Below are 22719 nucleotides of genomic sequence, written 5' to 3'. Positions count from 1 at the left end.
TACTACATACACTAGCAGTCAAACGTTTTGAACAGAAGATTTCTATTCTGCTAACCAAGCCTGCATTTATTTGATTCCAAGTACAGCAAAAACAGTAGAATTTAGAAATATTTGTACTATTTAAAATAACTGTTTTCTATTTTTTAAATGTAATTTATTCCTGTGGTTTCAAAGCTGAATTTTATTATTACTCCAGTCACATGATCCTTCAGAAATCATTCTGATATGCTGATTTGCTGCTCAAAACCTATTTATTATTATTTGTATTATATTAAAAACAGCTGAATAGAATTGTATTAGATTTCTTTGATGAATAGAAAGTACAGAAAAGTGGCATTTATCTGAAATAGAAATCTTTTGTAAAATTATAGATGTATTTATCATCACTTTTGATCAATTTAAGGTGTCCTTACTAAATAAAAATATTAATTTCTATAATTTCTTTCCCAAAAACTATTTTAAATGGTATTGTATATAATGTTACAAAAGCTTTTTATTTCAGATAAATGCTAATCCTTGGATCTTTCAATTCATCAAAGAATCCTGAAAAATGTACTTAGCTGTTTAAAATATTGATGATGATGATAATAATAATAATAATAATAATAAATGTTTCTGCAAATCAGCATATTAGAATGATTTCTGAAGGATCATGTGACACTTAAGACTGGAGTAATGATGCTGAAAATCTACCTTTGATCACAGTTATTTTAAATAGTATTTTTTTTTATAATATTACTGCTTTTGTAGGCTTGGTGAGCAGAACAGACTTAAAAATCTTCCTGTTCAAAAACTCACCAAGTCTGCATTTATGTGATCAAAAATACAGTAAAAAATGTGAAATATTATTGCAATTTAAAATAGCTGTTGTCTGTTTTAAAATATTTTAAAACGTAATTTATTCATATGATGAAAATATTAATTTTCAGCATCATTTGTCATATGATCCTCCAGAAATCATTCTAATATGCTGATTTGCTGCTCAAGAAACAGTTATTATCAATGTTGAAAACAGTTGTGCTGCTTCATATTTTGTGGAAACCGTAAAGCAATTTTGCAGAATTTTTTGATGAAGGAAGAAACCTTCACATTATAAATGTCTTTACTGTCAATTCTGATCTTTTTAATGCATCCTTGCTGAATAAAAGTATGAATTTCTTTAAAATAAACAAAATAAAAATCTTACTTTGAATGGAAATGAAAAGACTTTGTGAAAGGCTTTGTCCTATTTTATAAGTATATGTAGCATTTGTAGATCAACTCCACCAAATATTATAAACACTGACACAGCAACACATTTTATGAGTTTGGGGCGGGGCTGTGTGTTTATCTGACCAACGGCAGATGGGATGTGTTCTATTCAGAATTTTTGCAATTTCATTTAGTCTTTGGTCACACTACAACTATAACGATACTGACACAGAAAATCAATATTATTGTAATCCTTTTCAAAATTATTTTTTCCAGCTGATAAACAATAACAACATTCAAAGTCAGTCAGGATCCATCCTGCTTTAAAAGAGCTTGACCATTTAAAGTGATAGACGACAAAACTGCAGTGTGAGCTTTTAATAAACAGAACTTTATCGCGTGCTGGTGCGGACGCTAATATAGTTATCTTTATGGTTACCCTTCTTGACGTAGTCACAGAAAAAATGTCAGAACTAAGATCAAAGATCTAAATTTCACTTTTTGTTCCTTTAATAACTCACATAGTCTACACTGTTAGATAAACCTCATTTGTGATGGCCAGAGGAAAGAGCATGAGAGAGGACAGAGCCGAATGGCTGTGTGGACAGAGATATGAGCGTCTCACCCCAGCCCAGCAGAGCGAAACTCCACAGACAGCGCCGGCTCCGCGGGAAGGCCGAGACCAGCAGAGAGTTTAGATACATGGCTTCAACCAGCAACCAGAAGAAATTAGTCATGACGCAATAATGACAAAACACCACCGACGCCTTACATGCCGCCTGCGGAGAGAGAGGAAGAGAAAGAGAGCGACGCTGAGAATGATAAACAGGGCATGACGGCAAAAACACAAGAGAGGGAGACTTAAGCAGACGGAGAAAGTAGAAACTCAGCAGGACATAAAAGAAGGTGAATAATTGCAACTAAAAATGTATGAACATTAAATTGGGTCAGAAACGCTTATGAAATTTGAAATTATTTTCTTTTTTAGTAAAGGTGAGTTTTTCAGAGGTGCTTAACTATGAATATTTTCTAAAAATTATTAAATTATTATTATGACGATATGATGATATTTTTATTCAGCAAAGATGCATTAAATTGATTGAAAGTGAAAGTAAAGATGTTTATTATGTTATAAAAGATTTCGATAACAGTTTACAATACGGGTACACAAAAATGCATTAATTCATGCTTAAAGGAGAAGTCGACTTCCAGAAAAATAATTTACAGATAATGTACTCACCCCCTTGTCATCCAAGATGTTCATGTCTTTCTTCAGTCGCAAAGCAATTATGTTTTTTAAGGAAAACATTTCAGGATTTTTCTCCATATAATGGACTGATATGGTGCCCCGACTTTGAACTTCCAAAATGCAGTTTAAATGCGGCTTCAAACGATCCCAAATGTGGTTATAAACGATCCCAGCAAAAGAAGGGTCTTATCTAGTAAAACGATCGGTTATTTTCATAAAAATAATACAATTTATATACTTTTTAATGTCAAACGGTCATCTTGTCTTGCTCTTCCCAACCTGTTTTTGTTCCGGTTCATGACAGTTAGGGTATGTCGAAAAAACTCTCATCTCATGTTTTCCCTAAGCTTCAAAATCACCCTATATCGCTGTTTAACCATTTTTGTTAGGTGTTTGATCTTCTTTGCATGTTCACTTTGCAAAGACTGTGTCGGTACTTCTGCAGTGATGTAGGATGATTTTGAAATGATTTTTGAAGTTGATTGAGAAAATACGCCTGGAGTTTTTCGACATACCCTAACTGTCTTGAGCCAGAATACACAGAGTTCAGGGAGAGTAAGGCAAGACGAGCGTTTGAGATTAAAAAGTATTTAAATTGTGTTTTTTTAATGAAAATAATTGTGTCGCTAGATAAGACACTTCTTCCTCGGCTGGAGGATTTGGGATCGTTTGAAGCCGCATTTAAACTGCATTTTGGAAGTTCAGACTTGGAGCACTATATCAGTTCATTATATGAAGAAAAATCCTGTAAAGTTTTTCTCAAAAAACATAATTTCTTTACGACTGAAGAAAGAAAGACATAAACATCTTGGATGACAAGGGGGTGAGTACATTATCTGTAAATTGTTGTTCTGGAAGTGGACTTCTCCTTTAACTAATGCAGAGATAATCATGCGTTAATATATAAATCATGAAGAACTAAACCATTTACTGCATAAGCCATAAATGAACGTTTCATGTGATTCATAAATTAAATAATCAATAAATTATACTTCCAGTTGTTTGGTTTAATTAATCATTAGCTAATGATTTGCAAAAGAAATATCATTATGTTATGACTTTGCTTGCTGAGGCACATGACTAACTAATTCTAAATCCATAACCACAATGACATATTACTCAACAATTAGTGAATAGTTCTGTGCCTCAACAAGTAAAGTCATAACATAATGATACATTTGCAAATCATTAGATAATTATTAATTAAAACAGACAACTGGAAGTTGTAGTACATAGATTTGACCACTGTGGTAATTAACATATGAATTTACATCATTAGTTAATATATGTTTTTAGGAAACTAATACATTATGACACATTTAACTAATAACAACTTACCAAGATTTCAAATTAAAGCTATTCTTTTGAACTTTCTATTCGTTAAGGAAAAATTAATCCACAAAGATAGGAACCAGCACAAATGTTTCTTGGGTATCAAATCAGCGTATTAGAATTATTTATGAAGAATGACACTGATGCTGAAAATTCAGATTTGCATCACAGGAATAAATGTGACCCTGGATCACAAAACCAGTCAAAAGGGTCAATTTTTCAAAATTGAGATTTATACATAATCTGAAAGCTGAATAAATAAACTTCCATTGATGTATGGTTTGTTAGGATAGGACAATATTTGGTCGAGATACAACTATTTGAAAACCTGGAATCTGAGAGTGCATAAAAATAAAAATATTGAGAAAGTTTTAAAGTTGTCCAAACAAAGTTCTTAATAATGTATATTACATTATTAAGAATGTATATTAATTATGTATATTATAATGTATATTATATTACAAAATATAAGTTTTGATATATTTACAGTAGAAATTTACAACATATCTTCATGGAACATGATTAATTTCCTAATGATTTTTGCCATAAAAGAAAAATCTATAATTTTGACCCATACAATGTATTTTTGGCTATTGCTACAAATATACCCCAGCGACTTAAGACTGATTTTGTGGTCCAGGGTCACAAATTACAATTTACAATATATTAAAATAGAAAACGGTTGTTTTAAGTTACAATAATATTTCACATTATTACTGTTTTTACTGTATTTTTAATACAAATACATGCATCCTTGGTGAGCATAAAGGTGATTGCACACTGAGTCCGAAATTCTCGTCTGAAATTTTCGCACTTTAAAAAATAATTACGACCTCATGTTGTGTCAACCACATTTCCACACTGCCACCGAAACTTTCGTCCGTCATAAAAAAGTTCGGATCAGGTTAGATTTTCACATCTTTAGCAAGCATTTTGATAGGAAAGGATGACAAAAAAATGAAAAAAAAAAAAAAAAACTGAAAAAATCAGTGTGCAATGACCTTTAGAGACTTCTTATAAATCTCACAAAGATTTATATTATATATTATTTATATTATATTTATATATTATATTTATTCAATTTTGAATGGCTTTTGAAATTTAAATTCCGTTAATAATTTAAATTTGGTTTGGATTCTGAACAAATGCGATTTGGTTGTCACATTGTGCATGGTTAAGACAGACAGCATTGCATTTATCATTCATGAAAAAAAGCAATGCCAGAATGCATTGTGACTACTGACAAAAATCATCCAAGATGGTGAATGGAGTCGGGAGAAATGTCAAATATAAATACAGTTAAGAATATAAATATATATATGTACTGCCACACATCCGTTGAGTCACTGAGGTCAAAAGCAGCGTGTGTTTTGTTCTTTTCACAGGAAACCACATTTAAAGGCTGTTAGATCAGTGGCGTTGATGGACTCACCGTAGAGAGCGTGCAGTGATCTGTGTCGTCACTGGAGAACAGTGTAGCATCTTTGATAAACACAGCCACCGATTTCAGGATGAAGGTGAAAAACAGCTGCATGTGGATGTAGTTTCGAGCACAGTGTAATCGCCTATACAATACAAACAACAGTTTAGCGTTTCACCAGTGTTAACTACTTTGCAGTACTTAGAAAATACTTCTTTGAAATCTTATTTAAACGTAAAGTTGGCAAGTTTGTTTAAAAAGGTAGCTAGATATCTAAGATTATTCACAAAAGAAACTAATTACATTAAAGCAATTTTTTATAACAACTTATATTAGTGATGTGTCCATCAGGAAGAATGCATTGTAAAGCACAGTACCTAAGGAGCAGCAGTATTATTACGGCAACAGAGAGCGACAGCAGTGACACTCCGTAACCAACGGTGTAGATCAGTTTCACAGTGGCAAAATATGATTCCTGGAAGACAAACAAGCAGATTTGATTAAATGATGAATAAATGAAAAATAATATGATTTAATTTAAATATCAGTTAAGACACACAGCCTAAAGCTTTAAAATAAACATTTTAAAACATTATATCATTTTTATTAAACATTAAATTAGGTTACATAAAACATTAAATGTAAAAAAAATTATTAAATACATGTTACCAGATTTAAATTGAGTCATTAAATTACTTTATATTAATTCATTAATTTATTTAGAAATTAACAAATGTATTTATTTATTTTATATTAAAATTGGAAACTTTTTGAAAACTACTATAAGTATGTTTTCCGGTGAGAATTATGGCAAACAGACATAACTGTGAAAGCCTAAAGCTTTAAAATAAACATTCTCAAACATTAAATAACTTTTCACTTGTAAAAAATACTAAATATTAAATTATGTTAAATAAAACATTAAATCTAAACATTAATTAAATAAATGTTACTAGTCATTGTAATTATTTTAGAAATTATAATTACTTTATTAATTATTCATTCATTCATTCATTTATTTATATTAAAATTGAAAAGTTTTTAAACTACTATAAGTACATTTCCCAGTGATAATTATGGCAAACAGACAAAATATTGAAAGCCTGAAGCCTGTTTATTCTGAAAAAAAATATATATATATATTCTTTAATCTTTAGTAAAAATCCTAAATAATATTAATATTTATTAAAAATATAAAAAAAAATAAATAAATAAATGTTACTAGATTTAAACTGTACTGTTTTAATTATTTAGTAATGTTAATTACTTTATAATTAATTTATTAGTTACATTTATTTATGTATTTATTTATTTGTTTTATTTATAGAATTAAAATAAATGTAAATTTGATATCATTTTTAATCTTAAAAAAAAATAATAAATACATAATATTAATATTTAATAACATAAAATTATATCAGATTCATTAAATAACTGGTACTAGATTTAAATTCAGTCAATAAAATGATTTAGTAATTGCAATTACCTTAGAATTAATGTATTAATTTATATATACATTAATACATGAATTAATATTTAATTAAAATATTAAATATAAAAAGGATTAAATAAATGTTACTAGATTTAAATTGTGCTATTTTAATTATTTAGAAATGTTAATTACTTTATAATTAATTTATTAATTAAATGTATTCATTTACTTTATATTAAAATTGAAAGCTTTTTAAACTACTATAAGTTTGTTTCCCGATGAGAATTATGGCAGACAGACATAATATTGAAAGCCTAAAGCCTGTTTATTCTGAAAATAAGAAATAAAATAAATGTAAATTTGATATAATTTTTTTTTTAAAATCTTTAATAAAAATAAATAAATAAATATTAAATCATATTAATATTTAATAACAAAATTATATAAAATTCATTAAATAAATGGTACTAGATTTAAATTCAATCAATAATTTGTTAATTACAATTATTCATTTACTTTATATTAAAATTGAAAGCTACCATAAGTATGTTTCCCGGTGAGAATTATAGCAGACAGACATAACATTAAAAGCCTAAAGCCTGTTTATTTATACTACAATAATATAATAAATATATAATTTATTTATACAATAACAAAATTTATTTCATCATAAAAATGGAAAACTTTCAAAGCACTTTTTAAAACTGTAAGCCATTTATAAGTATGTTTCCCAGTGAGAATTATGACATATACTGCACGCAAATGCCTAAAGATGTTCATAGATAATCATTATTAATGAAAACCTCAATTATGTTTCATTTAAGTATCAGTTGTTTCAGATGTCTAAAACTGTCAAAAAAGACAATTGTTTGACTATAGAGCTTTTAAATGTTAATGTGAATAGCAGCTCAGATCATTTGAGCTTTACATTTTATCTAAGCACCATTTGACATGTCATTAAGATCTCTTCACATGTGAGATTACTGGGTTTTTTTACTTGGAAAAACAACCTGAGAAGCAGGGGATTTAAGCAGAAGTGTATGAATAAATGTTAAATGATTATCAAATATATGTCAATATGAATTTCAAAATATGTCTGACCTCTGGGACTTCATCCTCAGCAGTGCAGGCCTCATGGTAAGGAGGGAACGGATGTGACCAGCCGCCAGCCGTGCAATTACGACTCACTATACCTACAGTAATGAATTAAAGGGCAAAGGTCAATGACAAGAATGCAAGGCAATCCCCGCAAGCAAAGGTTTAAATATGCTACTACGCTCACCGGAGCCTTCAAAATAAATGAATAAACGCAAGTGGGCATTTCGTGTGGTTTGCATTGACTTTTGCCTCTAGAGAATGGGATGCAATGCATAAAATTAGCTTGTGCTAAAGCTGAATGTGAAATGAGGTCTGTATCCTTTTCTACACGAGATACAGAGATACAGTGATGGAGTGCTGCTTTAGTCGCCATCAGACCAAACTGCACAATTTCATTTGAGAGCTGTCAGATTTGAATGCGGTGTTGGTTGGCCAGGCTCAGAATGGGTTTAGTTTGTTATATCGGCGGATCTGTGGAGACTCTGAGACGTTATTGCACTGGTAAATACGAAAGCCTGCCTTCTTTTGCTCAAACTTACAAAGCCTTGAAATTGAGGCTGTGCATTTTCCCATTTGAGGTTTCAGTTTATATTCCCAAGGTAGATGTGTCTATTGTTAAAGCCCACAGACTGAAACCTACAGGTTTGCTTGCAGAAGCTGTTAATGTGCGGAGCAGGATTGGACAAACCCTCTGTCAATTGATTAGATAGAAACATTTCAATTTCTCGAAGCAAAAAAGTCAACCAATAAGTTGTTATTACGTTCTGTTCCAGAGGTACTGAAAATAAAATAGGCCTCATTGCATTTCTATTATGTGTATTAAGTGCTTTCAGTGCCATTAAAACAATTAACACCACCAATACCAATCGAAAACGTTTTAACAAACAGCACCACAAAATGACCACAACCTTTAACTAATACAAATGGAAAACTGGTACAAATTTCTCTTAATATCCCAAACGTTTTTTAATGAAATAGCCAATGTTTTAATTTAATGGTTTATAATTCAAAACATGCATGGATAATGCATAATGAAAACTTTGATATTTTTATTTATCAAATAATACTATTTTTCGAACTGTTACATCTCAAATGTTGGCTATTAATATAATTCATATTGAAAAATGTAATAAAATTAATTTGGTTATTTATATAATCCACTGTTTCCATTCATAATTAAATATTAAATTAAATATTTTAATTCAGATTTTTTTATTTAACAAATATAGTTATATGAATTGTTATCTGAAATGTTGGTTATTAATATAATAATGACATGAATGGATACTTCATGTTAAAAAATTAAACATTTTAATGAATCAAATAATATTGGTAGATCAATTTTTGTATTTAGATTGTTATAAATACAATCAAATACGGAAAAACTAATACAAATTTCTCTAGTTGGCATCTTAAAGTTGTTTAATAAAATAGCCAGTGTTTTAATTTAATGCTTTATAATTCAAAACATGTATAGATAATCCATAATAAGAAATTACATATTTTTATTTATCAAATAATACTGTTTTTTGAATTGTTACAGCTCAAATGTTGGCTATTATTATAATTAAATGTTTTAATTGAATTTTATATAATTATGTGCATGGATAATTTATATTGAAAAATGTTATCAAATTAAATTGGTTATTAATATAATCCAATGTTTTCATTCATAATTAAATATTTTAATTCAGATTTTTTTAGTTAGCAAATATATTTATATGAATTGTTATCTGAAATGTTAGTAATTAATATACTAATGACATGCATGGATACTTCATGTTAAAAAATTAAACATTTTAATGAATCAAATAATATTGGTACATCAATTTCTTTAGTTTTAGATGTTATAAATACAATCCAATGTTTTATTAATTTATATTTAATTTATTAATTACGAATGTATGTAGCAATACATTATATTGCTTTTTTTTTTTTTTTTTTTTTTTTCCAAATAATGTAAATTATTATATATATCGGATGTTGGTTATTAATAAAATAACATGCATGGATACTTCATACTAAAAACGGTAACACTTTACAATAAGGTTTCTTTAGTTAACATTAACTAAAAATTAACAATACTTCTACAGCATTTATTAATCTTAGTTAATATTAATTTCAGCATTTCCCAATGCATTATTAAAATCAAAAGATATTTGTTAACATCAATAAATGCACTGAACTAACATGAACTAACAATGAACAATAATCTTTTTATTAACTAACATTAACGAAGCTTAATAAATAGTAATAAAATACATTTATTACTATTTATTACTATTTATTATTACTGTTCATTGTTTGTTCATGTTAGTTAACTAAGGTTAACAAATTACACCTTATTCTAAAGTGATACCATCCAACATATTTATTAAATCGTCTTGGGACATCAGTTTCTTTTTACTTCAATCCTATTTATGTATGTATTTCAATCTAAATTCAAATGATAATTATGCATCCTGTTTGCCATCTTTACCTAATTCACATTCAGGTATTGAACTGTAATTTTCAACTTCAGCTTTGAATCATACACGTGGTTGTGTGTCATACCCGTGTTGTTGTTGAAGAGAGAGAAAACAGCAGGACAGGGCAAGTGGATCGTCTCGCCTACTGCAGCTCTGGGCCAACAAACTACAGCATCCCATACTGGCAGACAACCTTCACACACACACACACACACACACACACACAAACAGAAATGAACAGCATGTGTTTATTCAGTAACTACCCATGCACTCAAGCACCGCACATCAAGAAAACAAAGTATCTGAAAGGCTGTCTGTGGCACATAACAGCTAGAATTTGCTCTCTCAAGCTCCAGTTTGCCATGTTGGATCGCCACAAGTACATCTGTGCATGTGAATCCTCCGCAAAGCCGCTGCCAACACGACTTCACTTCTGAGATCCATTGGGAAACACAAACGCAAGGCGCTGCATTACAATGAGTCTGAACTCGTACTAAACTCTGTCTCTGAATGTCACCACTGACAGCTTATGGCAGTGTTAAATGCTATGCAGATGTGATTTATTTTGAATGACATCTCATGGGGTTGTGACCTCTATTCGTGTCATTTCAAACAAAAAATAGTAGAGTTTAAAAGTCAAAAAGTTAAAACACTTGACAGGAGAAATGACTGATGATATTATGGCTTCAAAAAATGTATTTTTGAAATAACATAGAAATAAAAATATAGTATATTCTCTTAAAGTAGCAGAATATTTTCAATATCCTATACACACACACACACATATATATATATATATATATAAATATATTATATATATATATATATATATATATATACGCTACCAGTCAAAAGTTTTTGAACAGTAACATTTTAGGTTTTATTTAGAAGTCTCTTCTGCTCACCAAGCCTGCATTTATGTGATCCAAAGTACAGCAAAACAGTACAATTTTGAAATATTTTTACTATTTAAAATAACTGTTTTCTATTTTTTAAATGTAATTTATTCCTGTGGTTTCAAAGCTGAATTTTTAGCATTATTACTCCAGTCACATGATCCTTCAGAAATCATTCTGATATGCTGATTTGCTGCTCAAAAAACATTTATTATTATTTTTATTATATTAAAAACAGCTGAATAGAAATGTATTAGATTTCTTTGATGAATAGAAAATAAAGAAAAGTGGCATTTATCTGAAATCGAAATCTTTTGTAAAATTATAGATGTTTTTATGATCACTTTTGATCAATTTAAGGCGTCCTTACTAAATAAAAATATTAATTTCTATAATTTCTTTCCCAAAAACTATTTTAAATGGTATTGCGTATAATGTTACAAAAGCTTTTTATTTCAGATAAATGCTGATCCTTGGATCTTTCTATTCGTCAAAGAATCCTGAAAAATGTACTTATATAATACTAATAATAATAATAATAATAATAATAAAAATGTTTCTGCAAATCAGCATATTAGAATGATTTCTGAAGGATCATGTGACACTTAAGACTGGAGTAATGATGTTAAAAATGTAGCTTTGATCACAGGAATAAATTACATTTTAAAATATATTCAAATAGAAAACAGCTATTTTAAATAGTAAAAATATTTGAAAATTTTACTGTTTTTGCTTTACTTTGGATCAAATAAATGCAGGCTTTGTGAGCAGAAGAGACTTCTTTAAAAAACGTTAAGAATCTTACTGTTCAAAAACTTTTTTGTGGTAGTGCTTTGGGGTCAGTTTTTTGAAAAATGTAATAAAGAATTTTGAAAGAAATTATACTTTTATTCAACAAGAATTCATTAAATTAATCAAAAATGACAGTAAAGATAATGCTACTAAAGGTTTGTTTCGAATAAATGCTGTTCTTTTGAACTTTCTACTAATCAAAGAATCCTAAAAAAAATTATTTGTTGTTTCCACACAAATATTAATCAGCACAACTGTTTTCAACATTGATAATAATGATAAGATATGACATTTGAAAATTAAATCAGCATATTAGATTTCTAAAGATCAGCATATTGGATTCATATTAGATCAACATATTGATTTCTGAAGGATCATGTGAGACTGAAGACTGGAATAATGATGCTGGAAATTCAGCTTTGCATCACAGGAATAAATTATATTTTAAAATATATTCAAACTGAAAACAGTTTTTTAAACAGTAAAAATATTTCATAATTTTCTGTTTTGCTGTATTTTGGATTAAATAAATGCAGGCTTAGTAAGCAGAAGAGACTTCTTTAAAAAACATTAAAAATCTTACTGTTCAAACACTTTTAACTGCTTTACGGTCAGTTTTTGAAAAAAATAATAAAGAATTTTGAAAGAAATTATACTTTTATTCAACAAGAATTCATTAACTTAATCAAAAATGACAGTAAAGATAATGCTACTAAAGATTTGTTTCGAATATATTTGTTTTTTTACATAGTAAAAATATTTCACAATTTTACTGTTTTTGCTGTATTTTAGATCAAATAAATGCAGGCTTATTGAGCTTCTAAAAAACAATAAAAATTTTACTGTTCAAAAGATTTTGACTGGTAGTGTATATGATTTGGGGTCAGTTTTTAAAAATGTAATAATGAATTTTGAAAGAAATTATACTTATATTTAACAAGAATTTATTACATTGATCAAAAATGACAGTATAGATCATGCTACTAAAAATTTGTTTCAAATAAATGCTGTTATTTTAAATTTTCTTCTGATCAAAGAATCCTGAAATATTAATCAGCACAACTGTTTAACCCATTTATAATAAGAAGAAATGGCATTTGAGCATCAAATCAGCATATCAGATTTGTAAAGATCAACATATTGGATTCATATTAGATCAGTATATTGATTTCTGAAGGATCATGTGACACTGAAGACTGGAGAAATGATGCTGAAAATTCAGCTTTGCATCACAGGAATAAATTATATTTTAAAATATATTCAAACTGAAAACAGTTTTTTAAACAGTAAAAATATTTCATAATTTTCTGTTTTGTGCTGTATTTTGGATTAAATAAATGCAGGCTTAGTAAGCAGAAGAGACTTCTTTAAAAAAGATTAAAAATCTTACTGTTTAAACACTTTTAACTGCTTAACGGTCAGTTTTTGAAAAAAATAATAAAGAATTTTGAAAGAAATTATACTTTTATTCAACAAGAATTCATTAACTTAATCAAAAATGACAGTAAAGATAATGCTACTAAAGATTTGTTTCGAATATATATGTTTTTTTAAATAGTAAAAATATTTCACAATTTTACTGTTTTTGCTGTATTTTAGATCAAATAAATGCAGGCTTATTGAGCTTCTAAAAAACAATAAAAATTTTACTGTTCAAAAGATTTTGACTGGTAGTGTATATGATTTGGGGTCAGTTTTTAAAAATGTAATAATGAATTTTGAAAGAAATTATACTAACAATTAACAAGAATTTATTACATTGATCAAAAATGACAGTATAGATCATGCTACTAAAATTTGTTTTGAATAAATGCTTTTATTTTGAATTTTCTTCTGATCAAAGAATCCTGAAATATTAATCAGCACAACTGTTTTCAACATTGATAATAAGAAGAAATGGCATTTGAGCATCAAATCAGCATATCAGATTTCTAAAGATCAACATATTGGATTCATATTAGATCAGTATATTGATTTCTGAAGGATCATGTGAGACTGAAGACTGGAGAAATGATGCTGAAAATTCAGCTTTGCATCACAGGAATAAATTACATTTTAAAATGTATTCAGTTTTTTTAAACTGTAATAATATTTCCTTTGAATTTAGTCTTGGATAAAACTGAGCAATTTTTCAGAATTTAGTATCTCAAATACAGTTTCTGAATAAAAAAAATCTAAGAAACAGGATGTTTTAACAAAAGTCTCCATTTGCTCTCTTATTGAAAGTTAGTGCTCTTTAGCATGCATCTCACATCCTGTGGGAAAAAAAACCCCTTCAACATCTCATCAGGAGCGTCTGTTTATTTGTACCTGAAGAGTTGCTGAGGTTCCCGAGATCTGTGATCTCTCTGAGACACCGCTGTTCATCTCTTGCCAACTGAAAGATATACTCACACTCAGGATGCAAACTAGACAACACCTGCCGAGAGAGAAAATTAAATGAGTGAGTGATGCATAAAAATGCAGGTCTACCTTATAACACAATGCTTCAAAAATCCATCTTCAAACACTCCCGCTTTAAATAAAAAATGACAATCAATTGCAGACGCAATCCTGACCCACTTTGCAGAGCATGTGCTTATGTCCATGGAAAAATAGATTGAAACTGTAATGGTAATAACAGCACAGAAAAACATCACTTCTGATTGCATTAGCACAAATGTGAAATTTTTCTTCTTTTTCAATGGATGGTCGTTCTGCCATATTGAGGTTATTGAAAAGAATTCATTAGACCTGCAATTTAAAATAAACACACTGCTTTTCAACTCAAATTATTGTTTCTTCCGTAGTGGTTGTTAATGAAGTAGCCCTCATCAAACACCGTTTCAACATATGTACTGTATGCACAAACACATGCATATGCACACATTAACTATATACATGCAATCAAAGCGCTCATTCAGAATGATTGTCTCCAATCAAACACTTCAGTGTGACTCCACGTAGTTTAAGAGTTAAAAATGTATTATGAGCTCCAGAAGCTTTTGAAAGCAATCGCAATCAAAGACTCATGGGTTATTCTGAGGAAACGCTGCTATTGTGCTGGAAATATTCAGGGAAATTTGTATTATTGTTCAAAAAGGTTCAAGAAAGTAGTATTTCAGCACCTCAGGCTTGAAGTAACAGGTCCAGATATTACAGAAGCAGCGTAGGGAGATTCCAAATTAACAAAATAGGTTTTTCAATGACCCTTAAACTAATAAACCCCCAATTCGCAGTAAACATGCAGTAATAATAATAATAATAATAATATTCCATAAATCATTTTTTGTTAAGTTGCTGAAAAGAAAAGAACTGATTTTACACAACCTTGATGTTTCTTAGAAAATGTTTTACGGTCACCATTGCAAAAAAACGGCAATATTGTGAAATATTATTACAATTTAAAATAACTGTGTTCTACGTGAATATATTTTAAAATGTAATTTATTTCTGTGATCCAAAGCTGAATTTTCAGCATCATTACGTGACATGTGATCCTTCAGAAATCATTCTAATATGCTGATTTGCTGCTCAAGAAACATTTCTGATTATTATCAATGTTGAAAACAGTTTTTAGGATTCTTTGATGAACAGAAAGCTCAAAAAGAACATCATTTATTTGAAACAAAAACCTTTTGTAACATTACAAATGTCTTTGCTGTCGCTTTTGATCAATTACTCTTTCAAAATTCATTATTAATTTTTTTAAAAACCAACCCCTGACTTAAACAGCAGTGTATTCACATCAGTAAGTCCTTGACACACACAGCACAGAAATGGCTCCATTTCCTGAGAAATGCTCTCATATAACATTTACTTTGATATATGTTTTTGCCAATAACAGTCTGAAAAGTTCAAAAAATATTATTTTACACAAGAGAAGGTAAAAGTTCATCACTTCGCTCTTTACTGGCTGCTCGATAAGGCTGTGTGTGCTATAGTCTGTCTTGAAAGGTAAATCATCTCCAAAGCGGTCACGTCTCTCTGCTACAAGGGGGAGCTTTCACTGAATGAAAAATACAGGTCAGCAACAGGGTATTGTTCATTAAAAGATTTCTTCAAAAACACTGAGCCGTTCAAGACCATAAACAAGTCTACTGAGAAGGCATATGTGTGTGTGTGTGTGTGTTTACTCTGTGTGGGGTTCTTTAGTCTCATAAAGCAGCTCTATCTCATTCTAACAATCTCATATGTACTTGTTTTTTTCACTGTTTATCATTCTCCATCTGCTTCTTTTTAATCCTCAAGACTTAGAGACGCAGGAAGACTGATAGTATCACTTGCCATTTTCAATGTCTAAAGGAAAAAATAAAGCACAGTAGGAAAACACGAGCGGAGGGAAGAAGACTAGAAGAACTATTCAATCATACAATACTAGACAATGAGAAAGAGGAATGTTTTTAGAAAAAAGGTACAGTTTCTGTGCATATTACAAGTAGAATATATTTGTTTGTAATTGTTAGAGGTAACTTAAACATTTTGATATGACATAAAGCTGAAATAAATCAAAAAATTAAATATTAGAGAAATTGTAGAGCAATGTATTATATATAATGTAATATATATATATATATATATATATATATATATATATGAAAACTAAAACCACAATAAAAATGCATTAACCTAAAAGAGTAATATGATAAAAAAATAAAAAATTGTATATATATATACATATACTGAAAGCATTGGAAATATTATAGACTTAAACTGAAAATTTGCTGGGGAACTAACTGATGTTTCAGCCGAAGCACCAAAATAAAATAAAATTAATAAAATTAAAACAGAATGAAAACTAAAACTGCAATAAAAATATATTAAATACATTAAACCTAAAATATTAATATTTCATAAATACATAAATAATTCATAGCAATGTATTATATATATGAAGAGTTTATTTGCAAAAACAGACAACTCTGTTTATATATATATATATATATATATATATAAATATATAAACTAAAACTAGAAAACAAATATATGTACATTAAACCTGAAATAGTAATTTAACAAAATTAAATAAACACTAAATTATTAAACAAAACACCTAACAGAATTACTAAAAATGTAACTAAATTTAAAATGAAAACTGAAAATATAAAAATAAAAGCTAATTCAGAATGAAAACTATAATAGTATATAAAATAATAATAAAATAACACTGAATATTATGACCAACAAATGTACAGAAGTGACAGCAAGACATTTTTAATGTTACGAAAGTTTTTTATGTCAAATAAATGCTGTTCTTTTGAACTTTCTAATCAAAGAATCCTGAAATGGTGGTTTATGGTTTCCACAAAAAAGCGGCACAACTATTTACAGTAATAAGAAATGTTTTTTGAGCAGCAAGTCATCATATTAGAATGACTTCTGAAGGATCATGTGACACTGAAGACTGGAGTAACGATGCTGAAAATTCAGCTTTGCATCACAGGAATTATTACATTTTACAATATAGCACCATAGAAAACAGTTTTTTTAAATTGTAATAATATTTCACAGTCTTACTGTTTTTACTGTATTTTTGATCAAATTAATTGGTGAGCATAAGAGACTTTTTTATCTAAAAAAAAAAACATCTTTATTCTTGACTGGTAGTATACATGTATATGGGTACAGAGAGAGAAAGAGAGAGAGAGAGAGAGAACAAAAGAGGCCGAGAAACTGCAAGCTGATGGAAATGATTATAAAAATGAAGCAGCCGAAAGAAGAGCCTTCCTGAGAGGTCTTCCACAGATGGCAGCTTTGGAGAGCCGTCGAAGGGTGACTTTCCACCAGGACTTCATTCTGCCCCGCTTTGAACCAAAGTACCAGCACTTACAATCAAAAACCCCCGTCCTGGAACATTCTTTACAAGGCTGCCCTAAGAACCACAGCACGGCCTAATAAATCTAATTCTTCTATTCATCTCACATGATGAAAAACTATGGAGAGCCCTTCAAAACGATTCAACCCAGAGTGAGATTAAATGTAACTCAATCTCCAAGCTCTAGACATTTGTTCTCTGAGGAGCCCAGCCAACCCATATCAGCCATCACTTCAAGAAGCAAAACAATAGCACTGGTGAAAATCCTGCGTCATCTAGTTAACGGTTATTTGTCTCATCACAGTAGCATATTGAGTTATTAGTATATGGGAAATGAAATGTTGTCGACCAACAATTCAATCCTCCAAATAAATGCAGCGTTATAAATCAAAACCTGGGCCTGAGCGCATGAGTCACTATGGATGTGTAACTTCACCAGATATTTTCCTGCATTCTCTGCTACTAGAAAGGAAAGGTGAAATGTCAGTGCTTATGAAAGCAGGTCAAGCTCATCTCACTATCCAACCAAAATTACCTCTTTAGTTTCACTAAGCTGCCCAAACTCTCCTCTGATAGCAGTAATCCAGACAGAGCTCTGGAACCATTATACGCTTTATTCTATTTTTAGAAAGCAAGACTAGAAACATCCCAAAACGAACAGGACTTGAATTGAGTTTGTGAGACAGGCCTCCCCTGGGAGATTTTATATGGGTGTTACTTCAAGTTGTTGCTTCAAGGTTACGTTATCTGTGGGGAAACAGCAGAATTAGGTTACTATTTGGGTGAAGCTCATGAATGCTGTCTGGGTCATATTTCAGCCCAAAATCAAAAGGAAAAACGATAAATCATATTTTATGCTCAGAGCAAGAAGCCTTGTTTTTTCACTGCCTAGATTCTGTGAGATTTTGAGCATTTAGATTTTTCAGATAAATAATATAAAAATATATATTCTCTGTTTATATATATATAGTTAATATAAATAGTTTCTCTATATAAAAAATCATATGATTATTGTATATCTATATATAACTATAAAATAGGTTAGTTATATTTATAAATACAATTATTACAATTGCATATGATACAATTATATCATAACTGTATATACTTTTGTATTATTTATCAAATAAAATAATATAAATAATATAAAAAAAAAAAAAAAAACATGTCTGGGTCATATTTTACCCCAAAATCAAAAGGAAAAACAAATTACATTTTACGTTAAGAACATTTTAACGATTATTATTAATAATGATTAATAATACATAATAATACATAAGAACAAGAAGCCTATTTTTTCAGCACCTAGACTCTGTGAGATTTTGAGCACTTTGATTTTTTTAGATTTAAATTCATTTATTTTATTTTTAAAAAATTAAATAATTAATTAATTAACTAATTAATTAAAAATATACATTTTCCATATATTATCTCTATATATAATTACATAATTAATCTCTCTCTATATATAATCATATGATCATTGTATATCTACATATTCAACTACAAAATAATTATATTAAATTTATAAATACAATTATATGTAGTTTTATATAATACAATTATATTATAATTATACATTATTATACATTATGATTATCTGGGTCATATTTTACCTCGAAAATAAAAGGAAAAACAATAATTCACATTTTAAGTTAAAAACAAAAAGCCTATTTTTTTCAGCATCTAGATTCTGTGAAATTTGGAGCATTCAGATTTTTTAGATTTTAATTCATTAATTTATTCTTAAAAATGTATATTCCTTATTAAATAATTATTCAGTAATAAATATAAGTATAAATTCTCTCTCTGTATATATTCTCTCTCTATATATAATTAATATAAATAATCTCTCTCTCTCTCTCTCTATATATATAATCATATGATTATTGTATTATTGTATTATATATATATATATTGTATTATTTATGAAATTACTAATATATTATATATATGTATTAATTATATGTATTAATGTATTAATTATATATATATATATTTTTTTTTTTATGATGTCACATTTTGTGTCTAAATTCTCAGTACTTAAAAAAAACGGAGCTAATGCATTTTGATAATCATATTATATATATATGTATAATGATTATCACAATGCATTAAATCTGTTTGTTTTTTTTAAGTATTGAGAATTTAAACAGAAAAAGTGCTTTTATTTGTCATGTAAATAAATAATCTTCCTAAAAACAGGCTTAATCATTATTAATAATAATCTGTATGCAGAATATATCTTCTTATCTTTTAAGTGAAATATGACTGTGACATTTCTTTGTAAGTGTCATTCATCATGCTGTTTAAACTGATGGAATCCATTGACCGGATATATGCATGAGCATGAAATTAATCAAACCTCTGTCCAAGATTTTCCTCATAATAACTGACAGTGTAAACGGTAATTCAATCAGCACTGACTCTGGGTCTATAAACTCTTTTTAATATATTAGTCAGAGTTGCGGTGTAAACAAGGTCTCTCTTCATTCATAAAGTTTCACACCCTCTTTATTACACAAAAAAAACATTTACACCTACCACCATGTTCCACGCTCATTTACATTTAATACTGACGGCTGCTAAACTTGACACGGACGCTCTGTCGTGTTCAGAGTCACAATCGGTTTGATTAGTGTAAAAAGGAGAGAAGAGTGCTGGTGCTTTTGTCACTAATGCTTTTGATTCTCTGGACATGAAATGAAAAGAGAGTCCATTAATGCATTCATGCTGTTTCTATGACATCACTCACAACTGGATTCAGTGGATTTCAGAGCTGCACGCTGTGGATATTTTACCCAACGTGCTCGTCTGTCTGTGGTTTTATTTCTCTCTTCCTGCTATTAAAGCATGCATTTCATCAAAACAATTAAATACTATTATGGGCTTTTACTTTATGTTTTTGATCCTGAGCTGCTTACAGCAGCACTTCACAGTATTCATCCATAATAGCACAATGATTTCATCTAATTATACACTTAAAGAAGTCTCTTTCCTCACCAAGTCAGCATTTATTGGATTTAAAATACAGTAAAAACAGTAAAATTGTGAAATATTATTACAATTTTAAAAAAAAAAAAAACTGTTTCCTATTTAAATATAGTTTAACATGTAATTTATTTCTGTGATGCAAAGCTAAATTTTAAGCATCATTACTCCAGTCTATAATGTCACATGATTCTTCAGAAATCGTTCTAATATGCTGATTTGCTGCTTAAGAAACATTTATTATTAATGTTTAGCATCAAGCTTTCAGAATAAGAATGTTATTTTAGATTCACTGAGATACGATTATTAGTTTTATTCATATTTATATGTTTTATTTAAATATTCTCCATTTTCATTTTAGTGAAAGTTTTAGTAATTTTGTTGTGCATTCGTCATTTTTAGTACTACAGTATATAAACTACAACTATATGTCCATAGTTTTTATTTTAGTTATTTTAGTAAATCAAGTTTAATTACATTAAAATTAGGAAAAATTTAAATAAAAAATGTTTAAGTTGAAATACATTTTTATATCTTATTTTATTTCAAAAGTATTAATTTCTTTAAAAAAATAATAATAAGTATAGCTGCATTGCAGCGATTGCCGGGGTTCAAGCTCTTTAAGGCATTTAAGCACATATGAAAAAAGACATTATGTAGCAAGTTTGTAACCACCTTAATCAATGATTTAAAAAGCATTTTGGCAAATCCAGGTAATTTACCATAGAAATATGTTTTTTAACAGTTATGACTATTATAGCGCCAACTGTGGTCCGATCTTCTTAAAACTCGGACAGGCCCCTTTTCTAAACGACCCCATTATCATCTTCCAAACAGTAAATTTCAACATTATATGATAATTATTAACCTAGAAAGAAAGAAATACCTAGGACTAGTTCGCAAAAGTAGGTTTTTTAACATCTTCTCAATCATTTAACAAACAATTTGATTGACAGCAATGGTTCTACAGGCAAAGTTGTTCAGAATGAGGAGTTCTATCATATGATACGAATATCTTGCGCATGTGTGAAAAACTGCAAGACCTACGATCGTTACACCCTTTAAAAAAGCAATATCGCTCCCCTAGTGGCCGATTTCTTTCAAATTTCTCACAGACCTTTGGGGCCCTGAGTCAAACAGGCCCACTGAGTTGCATTCCGAACAGCCTCCATTAACCTTGTCTAACAGGGTGTGTAGTTATAGATATTTATGTGTTTTCCCTCCTATAGCGCCACCAAGTGGCCAAGCTCCGCATTTTTTTTATAGTGACCTCAAATTGAGCTCTTACATATGTGTTTGCAGGGCCTAAAATTAACACTCGCCAAGTGCCAAATGCGAGTAAAAATCGGCGTTGGCGAGTATATGTAACAGTGTCAGTCGCCAGTTGGCGGGTAAAATTTTTACGAAATATAACAATGCAATGTAGTGAAAACAATAGTCAGTTTTTAAAGAGATTCGCTGTTTCTGATGTAAGCGAATAAAATTATCTATTCCGAACATAAGATCATCGTGATGTCATAAGCGACGAGCCAATCAAATAATGAAATACAAACGGCTAACACCCTATTCACACGGGGCATCAGCGTTAACACTTCTCATTTACTTTGAATGGAGTGAAATGTATTCTTAAATGAGTTATGAAATCTTAAATGACCGGAAAGAGCGGCGGAATTCGGCCATGTGCCAGATCCGCGTCATGCGCGTCACGTTTTAAAGAAACCACGCTGCTTTTAAAGTGAAATTTAACCTCATTGATGTAAATTACAACAAAAGAAAAAGAGAAAACACTCTACTGCTCTAGTCGCTGATTAACTTTTGTAGCTTGAATAAAGATTAATCTGTATAGTTTTTGCATAATTTACAGTTTATGTGAAGATTGTTTTAAAATCACTTAAATTAAAAGTTGTTATATATTTCCTAAAAGCCTAAAAATAAGAAATAATAGCTTTCAATTATACTGTAATGTTGAATGGCTATAATTAATAGGCAAAATTGAGGGGAAATGCATTTAATAGAGACACCAGTAGCAGGACAAATTAAAAACATTTGTAAATAT

The 22719-nt window shown here is 29.2% G+C and overlaps 1 protein-coding gene and 1 long non-coding RNA gene across 3 annotated transcripts in view; one reads left to right on the top strand and one right to left on the bottom strand.

The window, feature by feature from the left end:
- The window catches only part of ghrhrl (growth hormone releasing hormone receptor, like), a 44414-nt gene that overhangs the window by 17415 nt on the left and 4280 nt on the right, over positions 1-22719 (bottom strand). For both annotated transcript variants that reach the window (XM_051095683.1, XM_051095684.1), the window contains exons 2-7: positions 14189-14297; positions 10276-10383; positions 7726-7817; positions 5570-5667; positions 5205-5337; positions 1817-1970 (exon numbers count right to left, since the gene is read on the bottom strand). In XM_051095683.1, the coding sequence (XP_050951640.1) occupies positions 1817-1970; positions 5205-5337; positions 5570-5667; positions 7726-7817; positions 10276-10383; positions 14189-14297 (694 nt within the window). The remainder of the gene's footprint in view (positions 1-1816; positions 1971-5204; positions 5338-5569; positions 5668-7725; positions 7818-10275; positions 10384-14188; positions 14298-22719) is intronic.
- LOC127154266 (uncharacterized) lies at positions 1882-7836 on the top strand. Its single transcript, XR_007825467.1, has 3 exons — positions 1882-2097; positions 5158-5289; positions 7749-7836. It is a non-coding gene; the product is annotated as an uncharacterized LOC127154266 (long non-coding RNA).

This window comes from Labeo rohita, chromosome 23 (assembly GCF_022985175.1).
Source record: "Labeo rohita strain BAU-BD-2019 chromosome 23, IGBB_LRoh.1.0, whole genome shotgun sequence".
In the NCBI taxonomy this organism is placed as follows: Eukaryota; Metazoa; Chordata; class Actinopteri; order Cypriniformes; family Cyprinidae; genus Labeo; species Labeo rohita.
The sequence above is the reverse complement of the archived record's forward strand: the minus strand, read 5'-3'. Positions and strand labels throughout refer to the sequence as shown.